A 12,955-nucleotide genomic window follows, 5' to 3' on the forward strand; every position below is an offset into this window, starting at 1 on the left:
AATGGTGGAACAGGCTCTAGGGGCCGATTTGGCCAATTCCTGCTCCTATTTCTTATGTTCTAATGATTTTAGTCCACATAACTCCAGCCCCACACTTGCCTGACTTGATGTGTCTCCTGCCCCACACTAACTTAAGTGGCTGCTCAACCTAACACTATTCTAAGGTATCCAAGGAACGGGTATTAACTGCAACCGTACCTTTGTCACCCACAGTCCAGTGAATATTAAACAAAGTATAGTAATATTTAACGTTGGGCTGCTGATGGAATGTGATTGGCCTATTTGTGCTAATGTGAAGGTCAAATCCAAACCCCAGCAAGTTTCACCTTTAGGTCAGTTTACATGACACACTGGCCTCATCTGGGTTTTATTCCTGTTTATTTAGAGGAGACAAGTTCAGAAATGACTATAAATAATTCACAGAACATTAAAGTTTAATTGATCTAGGAGTCATTAAAAAAAAAAATCCCACATTCTGAAGGTTTTACAAATGAAAACTAAAAGAAACGAGGAAACAAGCTAATTGATTGGGCAAGGTCGTTAACAACACAGGAAAATACAACATATTTAGAAGTAGAATGCTAAGCATGCAGGATAAATACATTCCCAGAAACAAGATTAAACAAACGTGATTGGAAATAGATCCGCCTACAGACTAAATAAAGAGGGACCCAGCCTGTACTGGCTGGGGAGGGAGAAATGCAGACAGGAACAAATTCAAGACAATTGCAGAAACATTTTGAAAAGATCAGAGACAGACCGGGGCCAGAAAAAACACAAAAACACCTTGAGGCAAAGGGCAACGGTAACAATATTCTGTGGTAACAGCGAGGAGTGAGAGAACTGACAACAACCATGAAAGCTGCACAGGCTTGGATCTCAGGATAAGCATCATACGGTAAATCTGAACGCTTTGATCTCCCAATCGTCACAAGAGTAGACCCAGGCAACATGCCTACTCCAGATAAAAAAAATCTCAAAAGGAAAGTGTGGCTGACTCGGTAGAATAGTTGTTTTTGTAATAGTTCCTTCCTCAGGGCTGCAATTCAAGCGCTGTCACAGACAGCTTAACCCAGCTGCTGCTGAAGTGCCTTTGCGATGGTGGATCAGATGATTCATCAGAGACTTCTTCAGCTCCAGAAAATACATTAAACACCCAGAACTAATCAGATTAGCATTAAATAAATAGTCAATCGAACTCAGCTCACTTTTCTCTCTAACTCCCCTGAAGGATCACGGGTGCAGCACGCAATGCATTGAATCCATTCCCAGGAAGTCTCAGCTGCCGAGATGACAGAGCCCCCCGACACAGAACGCCAAGTGCAGCTCCAGAGTTGGGCTCCAGTCTGTGGGGAGCGCCACTCAACACAGTCTCTCACTCCAGGAGGTCCATGACTACAGTTTCCTCACCTCGAGGACAGAATCTACACACAACTCGCACTGAACCCCCATCCCTTCCACTGTTCTGGGGCAGTCAGCAATCAGGGGACTCAATTACTCACATTCTCCAGAAGTCCTTTAACTGAAGCTTGTAACAATGCTGCTGAGAAATGAGATCACGAGGGAGCTTCAGCTGCTGTTCAGCTCCTGTTTGTGATTGGTAGCTGAGGAAGTCAGGGGTTGGAGTATTATTGGATGCACAGACCAGAATTTCCCAGCAACTCAACCTGTGACCAAAGACAATGCCGAGCAATCTTCTACTGGACCCCAGCCACGGTCTGCTCACTGTGGTCCACTGTCCAAAGGCGGTAGAACTCCAAGAAGTCGACGTAGGGCTCGACTCGGCCATCCTGGTCAGGTTGGAGGGTTTGAGGAAGTCGATGACGGTGAAACAAGTGGCCATGCCCATCACCTGAGCTGGAACTGCTGCTGTGTGTGTGTGTGTTGGTCGACTGCAGTGTTGCTGTTGGACTTTGACTGTAAAGGAAGCAGAAGTTTAACAATGTCTGTTTTTCAGTGTTAGTCACACTCCTACACTTCTCATCCAGCCTTTCATCGTAGAAAATAGAGCAGAGATTAAGGCCATTCAGCTTTCTAGTAGCCCCATTTCCCTGCCCCTTTTCTCATATGCTGTAACTTTTTTTCCCCTTGAGTATTTATACATTTCCCTTTTGAAAGCTTCTCCTGCACCTATTCTCACCACCCATCACGATTTCAAACACCTCTATCGAATCTTCTCTAAGCCTTCGAAGGAGAACAAACCCAGTTTCTCCAATCAATCCACAGAAGTGTAAGCTTCCATCCCTGGAACTATTCTAGTAGATCTCTTCTGTACCCTCGCCAAAGCCTTTATGCCCTTTCTGAAGTACAGTGCCCAGATAGCCACTGTGCTACTGTACCTATACTATGTTACTGGACTAATAATCCGCAGAATGTGAGATTAATCCCAAAGCAGCTGGGCAACTTGCAATTTAGTTAATTTATTAAATCTGAAATAAAGAGTTACGGCAGTAATGGTTATCATGAAGCTCTTGTCGAAAAACCCCAACTGGTTCACTAATATCCTTTAGGGAAGGAATTCTGTCATCCTTACCCAGTTTGGCTCACATGTGACTCCAGGCCCATGGCAATGTGATTGAACACAAGCAATGGGAGGAGGAGGAGTAGACCAAATGGCCCATCGAGACTGCTCTACCGCTCAATACGGTCTTGGCTGATTTAGGCTTCAACTCCACTTTCCCATCCGCTCCCGATATCCCTTGATTCCCTGAGACATCAAAGTTTTGTCTATCCCGGCCTTAAATGTATTCAACGATGGAGCATCCACAACCATCTGGGGTAGAGAATTCCAAAGATTCACAGCTTTTTAAGTAATTTCTCCCCACCTCAGTTCTAAATGATCGGCCCCTTATCCCGAGACTGTGCCCCCGTGTTTTAGATTACCTGACCAGTGGAAACAATCTCTCAGCATCCACCCTATCAATCCCTTCAGAATTTTGTATGTTTCAATGAGATCACCCCCCATTCTAAACTCCAGGGAATATAGGGCCAATTTACTCAGCCTCTCAGCATAAGGCAACCCTCTCATCCTAGCCACCAATCCTAGTGAATCTTCGGCGCACCGCCTTCAATGCAAATACATCCTTCCTTAAATATGGAGACACCAAAACTGCACACACTATTCCAGATGTGGTCTCACCAAACCCCTGTACAATTGTAGCGTGACCACTTTATTCCTGTACTCCAATATCCTTGCAATAAAGGCCAAACTTTCTAATCTCCCTTCCTAATAGCTTGCTGTACCTGCATGCTAACTTTGTGTTCCTTGTACGAGCGCACCCAAGTCTCCCTGAACATCAACATTTACAAGTTTTACACCTTTCAAAAAAATATCCTGCGTTTCTATCCTTACGACGACCAAAGTGAATAACTTCACACTTCCCTATATTATACTCCATCTGCCATCTTGTTGCCACTCACTTAACCAGCCTGTCTATATCTCTTTGCAGCCTCTCTATTCCTCCCCTTAGCTTTTCTTTACACTTAGCTTTATATCATCAGCAAACTTTACTCTGTCTCATCATCCAAGTCGTTAATATAGATTGTAAATAGCTGAGGCCCCAGCATGGATCCTTGCGGCACTCCACAAGTCACAAACTGCCAACTTGAAAATGCCCCATTTATGCCCATTCTGTCCGTTAGTCAATCCCCTATCCATTTTAATATAAATACCCAGAACATCATGAGCTCTTATCTCGACTCTTAACTGCTCTCTGGAATTGTCTAGCAAGTCACTCAGTTGTATCAAACTACTACATTAAAGCATAACAACAACGGATGGCCTCCACCACCCTTCCAATCTAAGTTTGGAAAGCATTAGCCTTCATACTGTAACTCCTGGCACGGAACAGGAACACAACGGTCACACTGTCTGCTGGCGTGCACACAGTTTCTCCCACCACTGACATCATTGTTGTGGGTCCGTTGATCCCTCACTCCAGGCCCCCTCCACGCCTTGATCCTGAACCCCTGCCCTCGCCACTCTGCTCCTGACTCCACACCGCCCCCTTGCTGCTCCATCCTGCTCCTGACCCTCTCTCCCATCCTGCACCCCACCCTTCTCCCTGCCACTAGCAAGTTGGTGAGAGGTCAGGAGCGGGGTGGTGATCAGGAGGAAGTGACCATCTGCCAAAGAGAATGCATAATGAGGTGCCCTCCTCTGTTAGGCTTGGGAGGACTCTGTGAAGGGGGCCATTTTTGATGCAGGCAGCTAGGTCAGAAGACACTATGTTGTCACTGACCGCATCTGCACGTGCAATAAGTGCTCACCCTGGTGTTGTGGTGTCAACATATGCAGCCAAACCTTCACCCCCATCCCCCCACTTCCTCCCCACCCCGTGACCAAGTGTGGAACACTGACCTCCTGTCAAGTGCAGGCCTGTGGAGCAGGCCTCCACTCACATACCCCGCCCATGGCAGGAGATGTGTCAAATACCCCTCCCAGGGTAGGAGCTGTGTAAGTATACACCAAAAATGCCCAGCTATAAAAGGGAATGAAGTGTGACTATAACATTACAATTTCCTACATTACAACAATGACAAAACCCTCAAAAGTGTTTTGGGATGTCCTGAGGTTGTGAAAGGCACAAAGGAAATTTAAGCCATACATCATAATACAGTAAAACAATCAAGTCAGAGGGAGTATAGCTGCATTAAGTTTCAAGGGAGTAAGGCAAGGCTGAATGGCCTCTACTTTAATGCCAGGAGTGTTACAGGTAAAACGGATGAGCTAAGGGTGAGGATTGACACGTGATTTAGTAGTCAACACTGAGACATGGTTGAGGGAGGGGCAGGATTGGCAGCTCAACAGGCCGGGATATAGAACCTTCGGGCGAGACAGGGGAGGGGGTAAAAGAGGAGGAGGCATTGCATTATTAGTTAAGGAGTCAGTTACTGCAGTAAGGAGAGGTGATATCTTGGAAGGGGCATCTAATGAAGCTTTATGGGTAGAGCTTAGGAATAAAAAAGGGGCAGCCACATTGTTAGGTGTTTATTAAAGACTCCCAGATAGTCAGCGGGAAATTGAGGAGCAAATATGTGCACAATTTGCGGAGGTGTGTAAAAACAATAACAATAGGGTAATTATATTAGGTGATTTCAACTTTCCCAACATTAATTGGGATAGACATAGTGTTAAGGGCTTGGATGGAGTGGATTTCTTGAAATGTGTACAGGAGAACTTCTTAGGTCAATATGTAGAGGGTCCAACAAGGGACGGCACAGAGCTGGACCTAATTCTGGGGAATGAAGCCGGACAGGTGGCTGAGGTGGTGGTGGGGGAGCATTTTCATGATAGCGACCACAACATGGTACAATTTAAGCTTGTTATGGACAAAGAAATAGACAAGTTGCAAAAAAATGTTTTGGATTGTGGGAGAGCAGATTTTAGTAAAATAAGGCAGGATCTGGCCAAGGTAAACTGGGAACAGTTACTTGTGGGGAAATCTACAGTGGGGGGGGGCATTCGAAAACAAAATGGGGAGGGTACAGGCTCAACATATTCCTTCTAGGGTGATAGGAAGGAGTAACAAGCCCAGAGAACCATGGATGACCAGAGATGAGAAGGAAAAGAGAGGCTTTTAGCAGTTAGAAAGGAAGAAAATCAGCAGAGGCATTAGTGGAGTACAGAAAGTGCAGTGTGGAGCTTAAGAAAGCAATTAGGAGAGCAAAGAGGGGATATGAGAAAGCTCTGGCCAGTAAAAGTAAGGAAAATCCCAAGATATTCTATAAGTCTATCAATGGGAAGAGGATAACCAGGGAAAGAGTAGGGCCCATTAGGGACCAAGGGGGTAATCTATGGGTGGAGCCAGAAGACATCGCTAGAGTGTTGAATGAATATTTCATGTCCATCTTCACCCAAGAGAATGAGGATGAAGGTATTGAACTCGGGGAGAGACACTGCGAGGTTCTTAAGCAAATTGATATAGGGAGTGACAAGGTATTGGAGGTGTTGGCAGGCTTAAAACTGGACAAATCTCCAGGTCCAGATGATTTGTATCCCAGACTGCTGAGGGAGGCAAGGGAGGAGATCGCAGGGGCTCTGACCCAAATTTTTAATTCCTCTCTGGCCATGGGGGAGGTGCCAGAGGACTGGAGAACAGCTAATGTGGTTCCGCTATTTAAGAAGGGTTGTAGAGATGAGCCAGGGAACTACAGGCCAGTGAGTCTCACGTCAGTGGTAGGGAAACTATTGGAGAAATTTCTGAAGGAGAGTATCTATCTCCGCTTGGAGAGGCAAGGTTTGAACAGGGATAGTCAGCACGGCTTTGTCAGAGGGAGGTTGTGCCTAACAAATTTGATTGAATTTTTTTGAGGTGGTGACCAGGTGTGTAGATGAGAGTAGTGCAGTTGATGTAGTTTATATGGGTTTCAGCAAAGCCTTTGACAAGGTCCCACATGGGAGACTTATAAAGGCAGCAAATGCACATGGGATACAGGGCAATTTGGTGAGGTGGATTCAAAATTGGCTTAGTTGCAGGAGACAGAGGGTGATGACAGAAGGATGCTTTAGTGACTGGAAGCCTGTCTCGGTCTGTGCTCGGTCCCCTATTATTCGTCATTTATATAAATGACATTGATGACTATGTGGGGGAGAGGATTAGTAAATTTGCGGTCACAAAGATTGGCCAGGTGGTTAACAGTGAGGTTGAGTGTCTTGGGCTACAGGAAGATATAGACGGGATGGTCAAATGGGCAGATAAGTGGCAGGTGGAATTTAACCCTGAAAAGTGAGAGGTGATACACTTTGGAAGGAGTAATTTGACAAGGAAGTATTCAATGAACGGCATGACAATAGGAAGTTCTGAGGAACAAAAGGGACCTTGGCATGTGTGTCCAAAGATCTCTGAAGGCGGAGGGGCATGTTAGTGGGGTGGTGAAAAAGGCATATGGGACACTTGCCTTTATCAATCGAGGCATAGGTTACAAAAGTAGGGAGGTCATGTTGGAGTTGTATAGAACCTTGGTGAGGCCACAGCTGGAGTACTGTGTGCAGTTCTGGTCACCACATTATAAGAAGGATGTGATTCTACTGGAGGGGGTGCAGAGGAGATTCACCAGGATGTTGCCTGGGATGAAACACTTAAGTTATGAAGAGAGGTTGGATAGACTTGGGTTGTTTTCGTTGGAGCAGAGAAGACTGAGGGGCAACCTGATCGAGGTGTACAAGATTATGAGGGGCATGGACAGGGTGGATAGGGAGCAGCTGTTCCCCTTAGTTGAAGGGTCAGTCACAAGGGGATATAAATTCAAGGTGAGGGGCAGAAGGTTTAGGGGGGATATGAGGAAAAACTTTTTTACCCAGAGGGTGGTGATGGTCTGGAATGTGCTGCCTGGGAGGTGGTGGAGGCGGGTTAGCCTCACATCCTTTAAAAAGTACCTGGATGAGCACTTGGCACGTCATAACATTCAAGGCTATGGGCCATGTGCTGGTAAATGGGATTAGGTAGGTTGGTCAGGTGTTTCTCACGTGTTGGTGCAGACTCAATGGGCCGAAGGGCCTCTTCTGCACTGTGAGATTCTGTGAAGTCAGCCTTTCCCTCTTCTATAATAGTATGTTTGGGGTAGGTGGTGATTTAAAATACATCAAACACTGAGGGATCCCATTGTCTCCCTCCGTCCCACACACTGGTACCAACCCCTCCACCTACCTGTTGGTGAGTGTTGGCGTAGTCTCATCGCCTGTTGAGTTGCTATGGTTCCCGTTCATCATCTGATTCTGGGATGGCATCACCAGGGAGAGCGTGACACTGGTTTTTCCCAGGGTTCCTTGTGTACTGGTGTAAGGAACGGAGACAGGGTAGATTCGGCCCCCTATGAGGTGGTTCAAAGTCAAAGATAAACACACACGGATATTAAAGTACATGGCAGGACCTTTCAGCTTGTGGCGCACACATATAGACATTCCCACATTCTCTACCCAAAACTATCTGACCCCATCCCCCCACCCCACCTCACCACAGGAGAGGCAAAAAACCAGACGGACACTCATGCCAATGTGGTGAACTAATTCTGGATGTTGCCCCCCAATAACACAGAGCAATACAAGCTCAAACAGCCCCCACATCGTCTATAATACAAGCTCAGCATCTCAGGCTCAAAGTTCCCAGCTCTCCTCCATCGCCGAACGTACAGAATTAAATCATGGAATCACCTGACACTCTGAGCCTCCTCCTCCGCCTGTGCCACACTCACAGGATCTGGTTGGGTGACGAACCTATTAGTTTTGGAAAATGCAGACATTGCTCAGGCTACACCGAGTCTCCCCTACCTTGTGTCGGGCTCAGGGTCGTTTGGCTCATCTCCCCCAGAGGGTAGTTGAAGTTTCGGACCAAGAGGGTCATATCCTCATGCTTGTCACAGAGTTTTGACCTTTCACCTCCGCTGACAAAGGTATCGCGATGTATCCGTCGAACACGGTCAACCACAGCCTGGGCTACAGCGTCCAGTGTGCTCTGCAGGGCAAATTCTGTCGCCACCATCGCAGCGATCTCCTACAGAGGGAAAGAGAAACAGCTCATCAGCAAACAGATTGGGGTTGGGGGGCCGGGGGGGAAGTCAGTGAGCAAGGGTAGGGTGAGTGTAAGTGTGACCGTGTAACACAAACCCAATATGTTCAGTCCAGATACACAGTGTTCACACTTCACTTACCCATCCCTCCAAATGTTCCGATTACAACCCCCACCCTTCCATGCCAGAGGTTCAGACTGCACACACAACCCCCTGCACTCCCCACCCCCATCGCCACCAGTATCATACATACACTACCTGGTTAGCTTGTCCTGGACCATGAGCTGCCTCAAGGGCCTTATACAATCCATCTGTCATCAGCACCAGAAACCCCGTCAACCCATCCAGTGACTGTCCCCCATGAATCTCGGGTTCTGCAATGATCGGCTTCGTCTTGGCAGCACTTCAAGCAGAAAGAGGAATCAGGTCATTAGTAATCACAGTAAGGTCAGGGCTAGATCCAACTTTCCACACACTGTCCGACTGTCCAGAGAAAACTCACATTTTTGAGTGTTCCTTCTCAAGTCGGAGCTGTTTTCCTATTGAATCTTGTGCCTTGGCTCTAGTGTTCTTCTTGTAAAAGGGGACTCAGCCCAGTTATACTCGCGTGTGACGTATCTGATGCACCATAATGGATCTTTACGTCATACACGGTTGGTGTAGCAATATCAAGTCCTTTTTAAAAAATTTATTCATAGGGTGTGGGCATCGTTGGTAAGGCCAGTATTTGTTGCCTGTCCCCAAATGCCCTTGAGGAGGTGGTGGTGAGCTGCCTTCTTGAACCGCTGCAGTCCATGTGGTGTAGGTACACCCACAGTGCTGTTAGGGAGGGAGTTCCAGGATTTTGACCGAGCGACAGTGCAGGAACGGCAATAAACTTCCAAGGTGAGTGGCTTGGAAGGGAACTTCCAGGTGGTGCTGTTCCCATGCATCTACTGTCCTAGATGGTAGAGGTTGCAGGTTTGGAAGGTGCTGTCAAAGGAGCCTTGGCGAGCTGCTGCAGTGCGTCTTATAGATGGTACACATTGCTGCCACTGTGCATCGATGGTGGACAGAATGAACGTTTAAGGGGTGGATGGGGTGCCAGTCAAGTGGGCTGCTTTGTCCTAAATTGTGTTAAGCTTCATGAGTGTTGTGGGAGCTGCACTCATCCAGGCAAGTGGAGAATATTCCATCACACTCCTGACTTGTGCCTTGTAGATGGTGGACAGGATTTGGGAAGCCAGAAGGCAAGTTACTCAGCACAAAAATCCAGCCTCTGACCTGCTCTTGTAACCACAGTATTTACATGGCTGGTCCAGTTCAGTTTTTGATCAATGGCTTCTTCTCCAGAGTTTTTAGCTCAGAAGAAGAGCCATACGGACTCGAAACATTAACTCTGTTTCTCTCCCCACAGATGCTGCCAGACCTGCTAAGAATCTATACTTTTAGCATGGTGGTACTACAACACAACATAATGGAGGGTGTGAATATGGGAATTTGTTTCCACAAGGACTGCGCAGTGGTCACTCCTACCATACTGTCACGGACAGATGCATCTGCGACGAATATGTCTTTCTGGACTTGGTCAGTTCAGCCACTGATGGCACTCCTGAGCTACTCTTGGCATCGGATATTGAAATGTTGCATACAGGGAACATTCTGTGTCCTTGCTGCCCTCAATGATTCTTCCAGTGGTATTCAACATGAAGGAGCACTGACTCATCAGTTGAGGTCGGGCGGTAGGTGGTAATCAGCAGGAGGTTTCCTTGCCTGTGTTTGACCTGATGCCAGGAGACTTCATGGGGTCCGGAGTCAATGTTGAGGACTCTCAGGAAATCAATTGCTGGCCTTTCCAATGACACTCACATCCCATGAATGAATAAAAAAAAGACACGGCGATGTAGGAGCGTGGGACATTGGCCGAAAGCTATGATTCTGTGTGTATGGTGGTATCAGACTGTTGATTGTCTAAACTACATACAGCAGTACGGATTTAACCAAGGCCTAAACAAGGTTACCAACCAAATTTTATTTTACCAAATACACTGGTCTCACCCTTCCCTATCTCTGTATCCTCCTGCAACCCTACATTACTCCAAGGTCTCACGCACATCCCAAGTTTCATCAGCCAGCAGTGGCTGCTGAGACCCCAGGCTCTGGAATTCATGCCCCTAAACCTCTACAACTCACCCTCTTTCGTTAGAGCGAGTGCAGGTCAGTGAGCACAGGGGTGACAGGTCAATGAAACTAGGTGCAAATTAGGATAAGGGCAGCAGAGGATTGCATGAGCTAGTGTTTCTGGAGGGTGTAAGATGGAAGGCTGGCCAGGAGGAGAGTCAAGTCTGTACAAGACTCTAATGATCTGGCAAACCAAAGACTTGCATAAAATTAAGGGTTCCTTACCTCAGCATTTCCACATCACTGTAACAGTATTTCATTCTGTAATCTCCAATCCGGCGACTGCTGTCATGACCTCCAATCAACCCAAACTGCTTTATTTTTGCTGCATCCAGACCTAGAGGGGAGGCGGTGAGGCACAAAGCGGAAAATCAAACATCGTCACACTGACCAACAAGTTCCCCAACAGTGGGCCAGGGTCACACACTGACCAGCGAGTCCCCCCACGCCACATTGGGCCAGGGTCACACACTGACCGGCGAGTCCCTGTACTTCCACCCACCTGCACTGGGACAGGGTCACACACTGACCAATGAGTCCCCCCATGCCGCATTGGGCCAGGGTCACACACTGACCAGCGAGTCTCCCCACGCCACATTGGGCCAGGGTCACACACTGACCAGCGAGTCCCCCCACGCTGCGTTGGGCCAGGGTCACACACTGACCAGCGAGTCCCCCCACGCCGCATTGGGCCAGGGTCACACACTGACCAGCGAGTCTCCCCACGCCACATTGGGCCAGGGTCACACACTGACTGGTGAGTCCCTGTACTTCCACCCACCTGCACTGGGACAGGGTCACACACTGACCAGTGAGTCTCCCCACGCCACATTGGGCCAGGGTCACACACTGACCAGCGAGTCTCCCCACGCCACATTGGGCCAGGGTCACACACTGACTGGTGAGTCCCTGTACTTCCACCCACCTGCACTGGGACAGGGTCACACAGTGACCAGCGAGTCTCCCCACGCCACATTGGGCCAGGGTCACACACTGACCGGCGAGTCCCTGTACTTCCACGCACCTGCATTGGGACAGGGTCACACACTGACCAGTGAGTCTCCCCACGCCACATTGGACCAGGGTCACACACTGACCAGTGAGTCCCCCAACGCCGCACTGGGACAGGGTCACACACTGACCAGCGAGTCTCCAGCACTGGGACTGGGTCACACAGTGATGGCTATGACCCACATAGATGGATTGGAGAATGAGAAAGGCTGACATTACAAACAGTGGTGTGTTTGGCAGGATACAAGACTCACTTTTGCACGCTGCTAAGTCAAAATCCCTGGAACTGGGTCACACATTGACAGGGCTCTGGGTGTAACTAAACCACATGGGCTGCTGCAGTTCAAGAAGGTGGCTCACCACCATCTTCTCAAAGGCAATAAGGGATAGGCAATAAGGAACAGGCAATAAATGCTGGCCTAGCCAGCGATACCCGCATGAAGTGATGTCCTGAGAGAAAGCTCAGAGTGAGGTGACACACTGACTGCAGTTAGAGGACGTTGGAGACATACTGGCTCATTCTCCATTAGCAGCTCTACCACACCACAGCCCCATGGTCAGGGAGTCAATGCAGGAATCGGATATTTTACAAAAAAACAGGAGGTTGAAACAGGAGCTAGAAACAGTAGGAGAGCCTTGTGTGAGCTTATCGCTTGGCCAATGAAATCAGTGGATCAACATGTGTGTGTTTAAGAGAATTGAGGTGCTTTTGCCTCTAATGGAGCGACAGGAGCCAAATAAAATTGTGGGGACATGATGTGGTGGGGTAAAGAATAGATAATGGGCTATTCTGTTCGCTTCATTGTGGAGAGATATGTTGCAGCCATGTTTAGGGTTACATTTGGGAAAATTCTCAATGGAGAATTGTAAAGGCTATAAAGCCATTGGGTAGATATTCCTTTATTACATATGAGAATAGTAAAAACTGATTTAGGAAGAAAGAAATTGAAAACCCACAGCAAAAATCAGAGATTGAAACAGCTGTGAGAAATGGGAATTAAAGGAACAGACTTCCCTTTGTATTGCATAGCTTTATTGTAAATGCTGCATCCCCCACCTCGCTGACCACACACTCAGCACCCCCCACATCACTGGTCGCACACTCAGCAGCACCCCCCCACCTCGCTGACCACACAGTCAGCACCCCCTACCTCGCTGACCACACACTCAGCGCCCCCCCACATCGCTGGTCGCACAGTCAGCGCCCCCCCACATCGCTGGTCGCACACTCAGCGCCCCCCCCACATCGCTGGCCGCACACTCAGCACCCCCCTAC

General features: G+C 48.0%; 1 protein-coding gene across 1 annotated transcript in view; it reads right to left on the bottom strand.

The window, feature by feature from the left end:
* Positions 1–361: 361 nt before the first annotated feature.
* Positions 362–12,955, bottom strand: part of tab1 (TGF-beta activated kinase 1/MAP3K7 binding protein 1) — a 46,859-nt gene continuing 34,265 nt past the window's right edge. The window contains exons 7-11 of the mRNA XM_078532149.1: positions 10,894–11,005; positions 8,767–8,911; positions 8,270–8,492; positions 7,650–7,812; positions 362–1,917 (exon numbers count right to left, since the gene is read on the bottom strand). Of these exons, the coding sequence (XP_078388275.1) occupies positions 1,698–1,917; positions 7,650–7,812; positions 8,270–8,492; positions 8,767–8,911; positions 10,894–11,005 (863 nt within the window). The 3' untranslated portion in view covers positions 362–1,697. The remainder of the gene's footprint in view (positions 1,918–7,649; positions 7,813–8,269; positions 8,493–8,766; positions 8,912–10,893; positions 11,006–12,955) is intronic.

The sequence above is a fragment of the Cetorhinus maximus genome, chromosome 29 (assembly GCF_964194155.1).
Source record: "Cetorhinus maximus chromosome 29, sCetMax3.hap1.1, whole genome shotgun sequence".
Classification (NCBI taxonomy): Eukaryota; Metazoa; Chordata; class Chondrichthyes; order Lamniformes; family Cetorhinidae; genus Cetorhinus; species Cetorhinus maximus.